Raw genomic sequence first — 14,755 nt, forward strand, 5'->3', positions numbered from 1 at the left:
TAAAACTCTTCACGAGGTTTATCGGTGGATGATAATCATCCCGTTGGGAGCTAGCCTTTTGTCCAGGATCGTCTTAAGCGTTATAATTGAACATCAGATAAAGCAGTGCACTGAGATTCTTATCTGTTAGATATATAGCCACTTAAGGGAATAAAAATGTAAATGCTTGATAAAATTAAACACGTTTTTAGTGACTCTTCGGAAAGGATCAGTGGTTTTAAAGTGAAAAATTAGAGTAAAAATTAGCCAACGGTATTTAGTGTATTTATTTATCCTAATTGTGAAATATGTTTAATAAATTATGAGGTATAAATTATAACTGTGAAAGAAATATCAAAAAATATGTGGTTCGGTAAAAATTAGTCAACACTGTTTATCTTTCGTATTAATATTGCATTTATTCATAATAATCACGAATTATGATTAATGGACTATAAATTCTGAATTATAACCACGAAAAGATATTTTATAAAATGTTATACTTCAAAAATGAATTAACACTGAGTCTGTGGAATTATCATTAATTTTATTTATCATAATTATGAAATATGATCGATGAAGTATGAATTATAACTACGAGAAGAGATATTGCTACGTATATAGGCTAGGGATCCCTAGATTTTTATAGGGTTCCCTAGACAGTTGCTCAAAGTACTCATACCTTAAGACGCACGTTATTTTTCTCAAAGTTGTCTTCGTACATGGTCACGTATGTACATACTTCACCGTATTTCATCGCATACGACAATTTAGAGGATTCTTCTCCACCATCGCATTTCCAGAGATTTCCGCGCTTTCGTCAGATCCGCGCGTGGTTTCTATTTTCCCTTTATATTTATCTTCCATATTTTCGCGTCACACCTCGTATTTTCTGCACGTGACTTACCTTTGACGCTTTTATCTCCTCGCTGCCTCACCAGTCTTCCTTATCATTTTCGCACAGCTCCGCGTTTCTTTTATTATTCCTGGCTCCGTCGTAATTTCCGATATTTCACGGTTTACGAATTTAACGTCGCTGGTAAATGTACAAGCTCGACGGTGATTCTTGATCACCGAATTTTCCTCAGCCCTCGCTTCTCTCCCCGGCGAAGGAAATCCTTTTTTCGAGGCAAGCAAGGGCTGGAGGTAATAAAGTTAACTCGCTAACTTCGTCTTACGCCGCGGTGAGCCCTGTCCTAATTAGCTTTCTAATTGCGCTGCGAATTTCTGACGGTCGTCGCGTCAACGGAAGTCGTTTTACCTTGCTCTGAAGCCGTGGATTAACAAAATACCCTTCGAGTCCATCGATCCCCTTTTAATCATTCTGGTGAGCTTAAGTATGGTCTTCATTCGAGACCATCGTCGCTTCAATGACTTTCGCGTGCGTCGTTCGCATCATAATCTTCCCACGTGTATGTAAATATTGTATTTACTATCGTTATGTAATCGTATAAATTATTTTATATATTTTTAGGTATTTTATAGTTACTTTTATATACTTTCAGGTATTTTATAGTTACTTTTATATATTTTTAGGTATTTTATAGTTACTTTTATATATTTTTAGGTATTTTATAGCTACTTGTGTTGATTCTGGTGAATAAGATGTAGAATATGTAGATAATGTATATTACATGTAAGTAACGTACATAGCGTGATGAATGAAATAAATAATAATAATAATTAGGGTGGTGTAATGAAGATAAACAGGTACACGTTATTAATTAACTCCACGAAATAGATATAGAAATTTAATTAGAAAATAAAGTATCAACACACCAATTAAATACCCTGTTATTCAAATTTAAACGAATTTAAGCGCTTTGCTTAATTACCTTGGCCTATGACCGGTTTAATTACTCCAGTTTCAATAAAAATTCAGATCATTTTTGTAGAAAGTAGGTATTTTTAATTACTGCAAAACTGAAAGATTTGAGATCAATTATTTATTTATTTAATTTATTTAACAATAATTTACGGATAGTAGAACCCATTAGTGTATAAACAAAAAATTAAAAATACATCACTTTGTTAGAGAGAGAGAAAGAATATAGGTTAAGTATGGTACAAATGCTCATATAGATGATATAAACAATTTGCTTAGAGATTTAAGATCTGGTTTTTAAACGAAGAGATACTATTGTCAAGAAATTATGTCCAATTGTTAGTTTAACTATTGTATTACCAAAAGGATCAAAGTAGCTTGTTACAGACTCCTAATTTTTGTAGTTTTCTTTTCGAAATTAATACCGATCTTCTTCAAATAATTCTTCGCGATTAAATATACTTTTTTATTTTCACGACACCACTTTAATTAATATCGGTCATGTACACTATATTCAGGTATGCATTGCAGGTCGGTAGTTTCAGTTTGAACCGTGTTGACTAATGATGTTTTGGACAAAAGATAGGGCGTCTCTTTGAAAGTTTCTTTCGAGTTTTTGTAACGAGTAACGTCAGCGAAGTTTCAAAAGAGTCTCTGAAAGAGCGTCAGTCTGTATGGACCTGTGGGTGGATAACGTAGGTAGAGTCGAATTGAATTTGTCAGAGACGATAGAGTTTTCGGAATTCCTATAAACCACGGAGGAGTAACCAGTAATTGCTTCGAATCCAATCAGTGTACGGTTAATTCCGAAAGAAAACGTCGCTAACCCTTATCGAGGAGACGGCGTACTCAGGCAGACTTAATTACCGGGATGATCACATCGAGACGTCACGATTTTACTAACAGAATTTTTAATTTATCAATAATTCGATATAATTTTTAATCGTGTCTCAAAAGAATTTCTAAAACCATGGTGCAATATTTGACTATTTAATTAGAGGTTCTAATAATTTGGTTCGCCTTAGATCGTCAGATACAGTCGAATCTTTTTAACAATTCGAAGCTTTATAATTCGCATTTTGTTCGTTCCCTTTATACAAAATTTCTGTATTTATTCTTGTACATCTTTTGCTAAAATTTTTGAAATTTCTACACTTTTTAAAGTCGAAGATCCTTTTTTTGAGATTTAGGTTATCGAGGTTAGATTATATAAAAATGATAGAAGCGTTGGGTTGCAGGAATTAGGATTATTACAGGATTATTATAGGATATCTTGGGTACCACGAAATTTGGATTATTATTTAACAATTATGTTTATTATTCTGTTCGTTCTCTTTATAAAAAATTTCTGTATTTATTCTTGTATATCTTACACTAAAAGTTTTGAAATTTCTATAACTCGAAGGTCTTTTTCGAAATTTAGGTTATCGAGGTTAGATTATATAAAAATGATAGAAGCGTTAGGTTGAAGGTATTAGTATTATTGTAGGATTATTGTAGGATATCTTGGGTACCTCGAAATTTTAATTATTATTTAATAATTGTGTTTCTTATATGTCTCGTGTACCGTGAGAGGAGTAAGGCTGAAAATCAGTAGAATAGGTTAGTAGAAACTCAGCCGAGTTTCAGGAATGGGACCAAAGTAAAGCATTTCGATTCGCATTTGTTCCCCTCGATGGCTCGTGGCGATCATTTAATTCGGTATGTTGGAATCTCGTCGAGATATTTGAGGACTCGTTGGAACCTGGAATCGATACGAGGAACTATCGAGTGTAGCCTGCACCACGACATGGACGTGACCGCGAGTAATTAGCCGAGTAATTAATTTCACCCACCCGTGTTCATTTATTTGCCTCCCGTTCTTTGTTATTCCAAATTAGTTCGCCCCTGTTTCCCAGTTATATCCAATGAAAACGCTGTTAAAACGAAAGCATTAATCTCCGATAGAGTCTCATCGAACTTTCCAAATTCCACGGAAACTTCACATTTTCTAATTTCGAGACGAGGATCTTCCACTTGAATGCTCGGAAAGTAATCGATAAGTGTCAAGATCCGCTCTGTTCACGGGTATTTCGTGTCCCAGAAATGTCACTTCCCGTTCCGGAAGTTCGTTCTAGCAACTGCTCGTCATGCACACAACTTGTGATATATCGTTACTAGACGATCGTTATTAAAATTACTAGTGTCTTTTCAAAGAATATTTTCGATAATTTTAAGTTTTTATTCTTATTAATACCTTAGGTCATCGATAATTCGATTAAATTAAAGTTACTAGCGTCTTTCAAAGAACATTTTCGATAATTTTAAGTCTTTATTCTTATTAATACCTTTGGTCATCGATAATTCGATTAAATTAAAGTCCCTAGTGTCTTTCAAAGAATATTTTTTATAATTTTAAGTCTTTTTTAAATTAATATCTCTGGCCATCGATAATTTAATTAAATTAAAATCTCTAGTATCTTTTAAAAGATTATTTTCGATAATTTTAAGTCCTCTTTCTTATTAGTATTTCTGATCATTGATAATTTAATTAAATTAAAGCCACTAGGGTCTTTCAAAGAATATTTTCGATAATATTAATTTTTTTACTTACTAATATTTTTGGTTATCGATAATTTAATTAAATTAAAGTTACTAGCGTTTTTCAAAAAATATTTTCGTTAATTTAAAGTCGTTTTTAAATTAATATCTCTGGTTATTGATAATTTAATGAAACTAAAGTTATTACTGCCTTTCCAAAGAATATTTTCTATAATTTTAAGTCTCTTTTGAATTAATATCTCTGGTTATTGATAATTTAATTAAACTAAAGTTATTAGATTATCCTTAGCTTATTCTATATTAATATCTCTGATATTAACCCCTTGCAGTCTACCGCCACCATTATTAATCTCCCATTTACTGTTCAATTTATTTTCACCAATAAAGACGACAAGGTAAAGTCTACTACATAAAGACACCCCCACATATTTTTAATTTCTCCTTTCCGAAACAAAATCTATAATTTCAAAATCTTTCCCACCCCAAAAGCCTGTTTAACGTCACCAGTCAACCAAATCATAATTTCTCAAAATACAGAGGGTTGATAAATACCAGAATCTAAACTTTTACACTTCGTTCACACCTTCCAAATTCTTGACACCTTTCTAAACATACTAAACGATATTCTAATAACATTTAACCCTTTGCACTCGATAATTTTTTAGCCAAAGATTTTCTGTTACAAAACTGACGATATTTTTCTGAGCAGTAATAAGAAATCGTATAATAATTAACACGTAGAATTTTTTGATTTCGATACCTCGCACACCGTTACATTATCCGAAATTTGACATATCTGTGAATATCGAGTTTCGAAATTTTATCAAATGACGACTGAAGGGCGCCTCTCGAGCGCAAAGGGTTAAAATCAAGGACTCTGAGAATTTCGCAAAACGAAGTGACTCCTTACGATTCTATAAACGAGAGACAAAATTTGAAACCACATGTGACGAAAAATATTTATTTTCCTATATTTTACACGCGATAGAATTTACAGACGATAAAATCGGCTAATCCGAGCTCGTTTGTCCCACAGGGTCGAAGAGGATTGGGTAACATTTACGTGTGGGCTTCTGGCGACGGCGGGGAGGAGGATGATTGCAATTGCGACGGTTATGCGGCCAGCATGTGGACTGTCAGCATTAACAGCGCCATCAACGATGGGCAAAACGCTCATTACGACGAGAGCTGTTCGAGCACCCTGGCCTCGACGTTCAGTAACGGCGCTAAGGATCCCAATATAGGAGTGGTAAGTGGCGTCCAACATTCGAGCCTCTGTATTGCAAGCTTCCTCCGCGGTTAAGGGCTTTTTAACGAATCCGCGTGATTCGAGGGTTGTAAATATTTTACGAGTAGCACGTAGGGTTGGCATAACGAAGGCTTCGTGATAATGCTTCGAAGCTTGCGAGGCTGTTCATCAGCTTCGTTTTACAGTCTTCAATAATAAGCTAATAAGAGATATGCAGAACGAGAAAAGCACCCATAAATTAACACTTTGTTGACCGGCAATTTTACACAGACACTATGTCATGTCACCGGCTATTATTTTGTAATCCAATCTTCAAAATCACTTTCACACGCGATATTCTATATCGCCCTGGGTTTCATAAATTGAAATAGATAATGCAAGTGCAATGACGAGTTAACTCGTCACCGGTCAACAATGTGTTAAAACAGAAACAACAAACACCTAATAGGAAAAGTGGAAAATCTCTCAACAGGGTTAACGTGAAATAAATTATAATTAAAAAGAGAGATTTAGTATGCTAAGGATGACCCGAACTTCAGCTGTTTCAAGTATCACGGAACATTATCTCGTTTCATAAATTATTACGTAACACCGGGTACCTCTGAGTTTATCCTTTAGTTGAAGATCGGTTAAGTTGTTCGTATAAAATTTGGAAATTAAATTTTCCTGCATGGTGTTCGAAATTTTTCTGAAATTTTCACGATGCGGTTCCTTGTGGTCCACGTGGTAACTTATGTGAGTCAGGCTAACGCAGTTACCCAAGTATTTCGACTTCGGGAGGGTGAGTCCCAGCTTCGTTGATCAGGTATGCGGGAACTGGGATCGAGAAAAATAAATTAACTTCGTAAACACCAGTCGGGACCTTCTTTCTCCGTGGGAATGCGTGGTTTGAATAAACCATCGAAATTTTTGCAAAAAGTTCCTTTACTCTTTGATATTAACTCGGCCATCCTGATAACTGTTAATCACGTTATGATATTACAGATTGTAGAAAAAGCTGAACCGTGAAAAGTTGAACAGTGTTATTGTCCCATAGACTAGGTTACTTGGCGCACATGGTCGTTAAACGTCGACCAAAAAATTTATCTGGACTTCGGATAAAGATTAGAAATGTAGGAATTACTTTAGTGGATAGGCATAAAACACAGCCTGAGTAGAATATGTGGATATATGTGATATTTAACGCAGAGATACGATTATAATATAAGTTGTCACGTAGACACCCCTAGGTTGTCACTTATGGCACAGAGTGTCAGTAGGGCAAACACTACTCCTCTACTAGGGATGCAATAGTTGTGTAGGCCCCCTGTATTCCATGGTTGTTGATATCTTCGTTGGTTCGATGGGTCTTGACTCTATGGAATTCCTATGGTGCTGGTCTGTTGGTATCCCCCTTTTGTCTCATCGTGCTATGATAGGGTAGCAGGTAGAAGGACGACAGGAAAAGGAAGGTATGAGTATTTCATCCCTTCGGACCCCCTGTCAGCCAAATCCTAAGTGCTGCAGCACGCCTCCTGTCATTATTACCTGAAATAATAAAGAACACTGAAAAATATACACAATTGAATACCTAGCAATAATCTATCCAGCACTTAGGGTCATCTTTGTTAAAAATCCGCCACTGGTTTTCTAAACATGGCACCAGGTCGACTTGAACACTAACCCTACGCAATAAATAACATCTAAACCCAGTCTGTTCACCATTCCCACTTTCCAATCAAGAATAGTTATATCAAAGAACACATCACGGTTTAACTCTTTGCACTCGACGATTTTTTGGCCAAAGAAGATTAGAAGTTCAAAGATTTTCTGCTACAAAGCTGACGATATTTTTTTGAGCAGTAAATAAGAAGTCATGTAATAATTAACACGTAGAATTATTTGATTTCGATACCTCGCACTCGGTTATATTATTTAAAATTTCACGTATTAATGAATGTCGAAATGAATACGAAATTTTATCAAATGGCGACTGAAGAGCGCCTCTCGAGTACAAAGGGTTAATATACTTCGCTTTGCTCCTCTCACATGCCAGATTAATCAACGAACAAACGAAACCTCGACGTAGTTAAAACCGTATAAAACGAGTGTTTGTATAGGGATGGAGCGTTACAGGGATTTTCCTTTTTCGATTAGCCGTATCTCGTGATCTGCTGGAAAAATCCTTTGTGCCAGGTGGCTGGCTAATGGCCGGACAAAGGCCACCCTCTAATTAAAGTGGATACTGCGGGAAACTCGCGCGGAGTTTCGGGTCGACCGATATGAATCAACTTCTCCCGATTCCACGAAGCGGAAACTTTGTCCTGGGGAGGTTGATAGTTAAAACGGGAGGGAATATGGATATTGTTGGAGCAGAGATGCAGGAAATTTCGCGACGAGTTGGTACACGGTTGGTGAACCAAAAGACACCGAAACTCATTGCGGATGCGAGGTTGGATGGAAACGAGTACAGGGTTTTGAATTATCGATAACGAATGGTGATCTCGAACGATCCTATGAGGGTGCTGGATGAAAAGTTGCGGGATCTAGATCGATTTGAAGTCGTCGAGCGAATGTCAATGAGGCTTTATTCTCTATCAACTCGCGTCAAAGAGGAGGGACTTTGGGATTTTTTTACGAGGAAATTGTGAAAGGTTTTAATACCAGGGATTTTGGAGATTATTTATTCATGCTTGGAGAATACTTGGAAATTTTTTTAGTACGAAATAGCGAAGATTGTAGGAGTTATGTAATAATATGTAGAGGCAGGTTTAGAATATAGGAATATAGGATGGGTGTTGTGATTGTGGCTGATTTGTTTATCGAAAATGAACGGATCAAATATATTTTGGTTAGTGAACGCAGTTATGGTTTATACTGTGGATATAGTGGTTTGCGAATTTTCATATATATTGAATTTTCTGAGATACTTGGAACTTATTGTTCATTCTCAAATTATATATAATGTTATCTCTTTATCTTATTTCTAATTTTTCTCTAATTAGCACAGTCGTCCATTTTCAGATTTTGTAATTTTCAAAAAGTGACGAAACTATGATCAAAATAAAATAGAAAGTACAATATAAAAGAAATGAAAAATAGAATAATTGCACTCTCGACAAGAATCTAGTTCGCATATTCATTCGAATAGAAACTTATTAATTTGAAAGCATCGACAAAATCCCGATTAATAATTTTCGTTGCAAAGAAAATCGTACAATCGAGCTCAAATTAAAAAAGAAATACAAACGAAAAATTCCATTCTTTAAGTTCAATGAAGGTACCACCCCTGGTAAAAAATTGTCTGCAAAATACGACACTGTGAAATTATCTAAAATTAATTTGGGTAAGATTTTACACATAGATTGATATAATACAAATCTAAAAGGAGGTGTTAAATCGAAAAGAAAATTCGTAAAAATTTCCGTTTATTGAATTTGACCGAACGAAAAACTTTTCACCAGGGGTAGTATTATGATAAAAATGGAGGTAGAAATTGGAAAGGAAATCATACAATCCGGCCCAAATTAAAAAAAAAAAAAGAAAATTCAAAGGAAAAACTCGATTCTTTGGATTCAATGAAGATACCACCCCTGGTAAAAAATTGTCTGCCAAATACGACACTACAAAATTATCCAGAATTAATTTTTATAGATAGATTGATATAATACAAACCTAAAAGGAGGTGTTAAATCGAAAAGAAAATTCGTAAAAATTTCCGTTTATTGAATTTGACCGAACGAAAAACTTTTCACCAGGGGTAGTATTATGATAAAAATGGAGGTAGAAATTGAAAAGGAAATCATACAATCCGGCCCAAATTAAAAAAAAAAAGAAAATTCAAAAGAAAAACTCGATTCTTTGGATTCAATGAAGATACCACCCCTGGTAAAAAATTGTCTGCCAAATACGACACTACAAAATTATCCAGAATTAATTTTTATAGATAGATTGATATAATACAAACCTAAAAGGAGGTGTTAAATCGAAAAGAAAATTCGTAAAAATTTCCGTTTATTGAATTTGACCGAACGAAAAACTTTTCACCAGGGGTAGTATTATGATAAAAATGGAGGTAGAAATTGAAAAGGAAATCATACAATCCGGCCCAAATTAAAAAAGAAAAAGAAAATTCAAAAGAAAAACTCGTTCTTTGGATTCAATGAAGATACCACCCCTGGTAAAAAATTGTCTGCCAAATACGACACTACAAAATTATCCAGAATTAATTTGTTACACATAGATTAATATAATACAAACCTAAAAGGAGGTGTTAAATCGAAAAGAAAATTCGTACAAATTTCCATTTATTGAATTTGATCGAACGAAAAACTTTTCACCAAGGGTAGTATTATGATAAATTTCTTCCCGATTTTTATAAAAATGGAGGCAGAGATTATCGGGTGGTGAGGCATGAAACGGATCGTAGGCGTGGTTAAGTACACGTGAAGATAAACTCGCATATTTTTCACGGTTCACGTCGTATATGCTAAAGGGTGTGCGAGTGGTATCGCGAATGAACTCTCGTGCTAAATTTTATTTCTCCGTGTGCGCCACGATAAAGCCTGGTTTTATACTACGAGCGAGCGGGGAAGTTGAGATAAGTTTACGGAGGTATCACGACGAGGTCGGGAAAATCGCCTATTCCGACATCTTCAGAGCGTTCCTACCCTTATCTCGGCGTTCAGCGTGCACCTCTTTTCACGCAGCGGTAGATCACGCTTAACAGCCACCATGCTCGGCTTAGGTGAGGGTTCAGACAGTTCCTGGTGTGATAATACAGGCGAGATGGAGAAATAGGAGAGCTCGGGATTGCTCAGCAGGTGAAAATCTTCGTTTAACCCTCTCCACTCGAACATCTTTTCGCTATCTTTTCGGACATAACAGTTCAGTGATACCATTGTGTAAGGGGTTGAGAAGGGAGACAGCTTGGTTCTAATAAATCTAACTCTCGATGGCTGGTTTAACTTTATTCTTCTCGATGCTATACACACTTCCCGGTTATATTATAGTATATTATATGACTTATGTTATGTTATATTATATAAGATAATATAATATATTGTTACGAGTTATCCATCCGGTATTTAGCCAAGAAGAGCGGATCTTAACTTCAGAGTAGAACATTCCAGCACCTCCCAGAATTTTCGGTTTAAATAACAATCGGCTGTTGAGTTCAGAGAGTGCTGTCAACCTTTTCAGTAGGGAAAATCTATTCTGACGTTTTAGAATTCTTCGGCAATCCAGCGATCGAACTTGAAGAATAAGAATTACACTCGCGATTTGTAACAATATTAATATTCCCGGTTCGCTCCTCGAGCTGCCATTTTGAAGGTGGGCCTCCTTTGTTAACCCTTTCGCGTCGACGCACCTGTACCATACTTCGCCACTTTTCATGACGTTTCGATTGACCATACTTCGTCCCATTTTGCGACAGAGCAACTGAACACCATGCTTTGCTACCATTTTGTGCGTAGCCTAATGCCTGTACTAGCTTTATGTTGAGTTCACTAATGAAATAAACCAGTACTATAATTATGATTTGCCAACCAATGTAAACCAATCTGTAAACCAATAAATGACTGCCGTATATCCGTTTGAGACCCAGAGGGTTTTGAAAAAACACTGACGGATATATACGGCATCAGTCGTGATACACCAAGTGACTGTCGTATATATACGACACCCGTTGCGAAAGGGTTAATTCGTCGAAGATCAAGCAGATCACCACTTCGATTAGACTCTGGTTATCACTGCTACGTGCTCGTCACTCACGTGAGCCTTATCGGAAACCGGAGCTTGCATAATCTCACATACTCTTACAATTGTAAAAGGAGGATGGAAAAATAAGACTAACAAGAACATAACACGTCTGCACCGGGTCTGAAAGCACTTAACCCTGCATATTTGCGCGAGGGTTAAACCGAGCGAAGTAGAAAGATGGCGTCCGTGATTGATGGGTTCGCTCATAGGTAGGATTTAATTTCATATTAATATCAGACGGATGAGTGATCGTCGTGACGGAAACGACTCGCAGGAGAGGGTCTTGATCAGGACAGGGAGAAAGTAAAATGATCGTGAACAGGAATGAAATTTTCTCCAAGATGGCTCCTTATTATTCGCGCAGCCAGGATGAGATTAGATCGTGGTCGACCGGTCTGTCGGGACGCATTCAGCTGGATTACTTGCCGATGGGGCCCCGTTTATGGCACGCTCGGATATTCTCGATCAACGTAAACTTTCGCCATTGCTTGGCAGCGCAGCTTTGCAATTGGGACGAGAAAATGGTCGTTTGATGCGAGTTAATGGCTGTACTATTTTCTGGGCTCGCGGAATCGATGCTGAAGAAACGTTCCTTGGATTCTTATGTTAGCAGAGATTCGAGTACAGCTAACCTTTCTATAACACGGTAGATAGGTTTCTAGAAAATGCCGTGTTGTGTGAAACCATGTTGTATGAGACCCAGAGCCAATACAAAAAGGGGGGTTATGTATCGAAAACTTACTAAAAATACATTTTTTTTTAAATTCTACATTGACAACTTAATTTTTATTAAAAATATAAATGTATGTACAACGCAAAACAAAAAAAAAAAAATATTTTAATTTAACGCAACCTTAATTTAATAAATTTCTTCGTCGTCAGTGCTCATGTAGAAGTACAGTGCTGTACAAAGGTTTTCTAAATTTTCTTATCGTGTTAGAACGAAACCGTGTTATAGGATGCCGTGTTGTAGAAGCGTATTCACAATTTATGAATCGTGTCATAGAGAAACCGTGTTATAGGATGCCGTGTTGTAGGAGGGTTTCCGCAATTTATGAATCGTGTCATAGTGAAACCGTGTTATAGGATGCCGTGTTGCAGGACTACCTATACTCAATATTATTTGCTTTAAAGTGGCATACAGTGCAAACATTATGTAGCGTTCTAAGTATCGAATTTCTTCGATTTTCAAGAATGTTTATCACGTGCCAAATTAATAATGCGTGATTGGTTTTGTAATATTAAGGATCGCGAGCATGATGTTAAAATGGAGTGTTTATTTACAGTAAAAGTATACAATAGTTATAGTAGAGACGTTTTTAATAAAAAATAATTCATTGCAGTATTATAAAAGCACATACTAGAAATTAAATTATTTTACACTAACAGAATTTTGGCAGTATGATGTAATATTAAAAAATATATCGAAAAATAAAATATATATTAAAAATATATACAATATTTTATATTGTATATATTTTTTCATATTGTATTATATATTAACTATTATATATTATATATTATATATTAATGCACACCAAATAATTCTTAAATAGTATCAGAAACAAAACAAAATTCCTAAAAATAATAAAAATAAAAGACAGAGCTATGGTAATGAAATCGACCTAAACACGAGTATCACCAACGAGAAAGATGTGGTAAGGCAATCGGGCGAAATACCAGTATTGCGAGGCAAAGAGAGAGAGACAGAAAGCGAATAGCCTAGCCATAGGGCCGAACGTAAACATCACTGGTCAGGCTCAAGGTTAATCTTGACCACGTTTCCTTGTCTCAGTCGAGCGTTATTCCTCGCCGCGTCCGCATGAAATTCGATCGGTTACCATAAATACGTGTCGATGTTTTTTTACCCAGGCAAGTTGAGACTCGTCAGTTGCTTATATTCTTCGTCGTATTCGGACGATATCGCTCGACGTGCGACTGTGTAATTTCGCTGTTTCAGTGTGGTACATGCCATCGAATCTTAAACCGTTAGGTAAGGGGTTAATAGTTGCTTGCTACATATATATATACACATATCCATAGGTGCGTGTGAGTGGTTGCCGAGCGAAGGAATGTGCAAAGTCCAAGGATTTTTCTAGAGAGTTCGGTCACGTGGTAGCGACAAAAAAGAAAACCGTTATAACCGTTATAACCGTCATCTAGAACCGTTACATAAACCGTCAGTCGAGCCTCGTCGGTTTATCAAGCAACATCTCCAATCCGGTGTCCATCTATTTCTATACCTTCGGCATATATTCCAATACAGTACTTAGTCACAATTGCGTGGAATAGGTAGCTTTAATTAGTTTGCCGGTTTTTCTCTATTTCGAAAGATCGTTTATGAAGGTAGTGCCGAATATGACACGCCGCGGAAAGCTATTTCGTTTTTTGAATTTCGTCGCTTATATCTTTCGAATTTCTACAGACTTTCACGATTTTCAAATCTAATTGCGAGCAGTAATCTGTATTTTAATTAGTTTGCCGATTCTTTCCTGATTTTAACCGATCGTTTAGGAAAGATAGTGCCGAATATGACAGCCGACGGAAATCGGTTCCGTGGTTTGACTTTCATCGCCTATATCTTCCGAATCTCTACAGATTTTTACGATTTTCCGACCTAATTGCGTGCAGTCACACGCGTTTTAATTAGATTGTCGGTTTTTTTCCCAATTTTAACCGATCATTTACGAAAGATAGTGCCGAATGTGACAGGCCGCGGAAATCTATTACGTCGTTTGATTTTTATCGCTTATATCTTCCGAATCTCTTCAGATTTTTACGATTTTCCAACCTAATTGCGTGCATTGCTGTGTCTTTTAATTAGTTTGCCGGTTTTTTCCCCGTTTTACCCGATCGTTTATGAGAGATAGTTACGAATGTGACAGGCCACGGAAATCTATTACGTCGTTTGACTTTCATCGCATATATCTTCCGAATTTCTTCACATTTTCACGATTTTCCAACCTAATTGCGTGCATTGCTCTGTGTCTTAATTAGTTTGCCGGTTTCTTCCCGATTTTTTCCCATCGTTTGTGAAAGATAGTGCCGAATGTGACAGGCCGCGGAAATCTATTACGTCGTTTGATTTTCATCGCTTATATCTTCCGAATCTCTTCAGATTTTCACGATTTTCCAACCTAATTGCGTGCATTGCTCTGTTTTTTAATTAGTTTGCCGGTTTCTTCCCGATTTTTACCAATCGTTTATGAAAGATAGTGCCGAATGTGTCAGGCCGCGGAAATCTATTACGTCGTTTGACTTTCATCGCTTATATCTTCCGAATTTCTTCACATTTTCACGATTTTCCAACCTAATTGCGTGCATTGCTCTGTGTCTTAATTACTTTGCCGGTTTCTTCCCGATTTTTACGCATCGTTTGTGAAAGATAGTGCCGAATGTGACAGGCCGCGGAAATCTAT

The 14,755-nt window shown here is 36.3% G+C and overlaps 1 protein-coding gene across 1 annotated transcript in view; it reads left to right on the forward strand.

Moving 5' to 3' along the window:
- Positions 1 to 14,755, forward strand: part of amon (prohormone processing protease amontillado) — a 66,144-nt gene that overhangs the window by 34,202 nt on the left and 17,187 nt on the right. Inside the window, exon 7 of the mRNA XM_017902135.1 lies at positions 5,382 to 5,594. Coding sequence (XP_017757624.1) covers positions 5,382 to 5,594 — 213 coding nt within the window. The remainder of the gene's footprint in view (positions 1 to 5,381; positions 5,595 to 14,755) is intronic.

The sequence above is a fragment of the Eufriesea mexicana genome, unplaced genomic scaffold (genome assembly GCF_001483705.2).
Source record: "Eufriesea mexicana isolate 0111107269 unplaced genomic scaffold, ASM148370v2 scaffold1653, whole genome shotgun sequence".
NCBI lineage: Eukaryota > Metazoa > Arthropoda > Insecta > Hymenoptera > Apidae > Eufriesea > Eufriesea mexicana.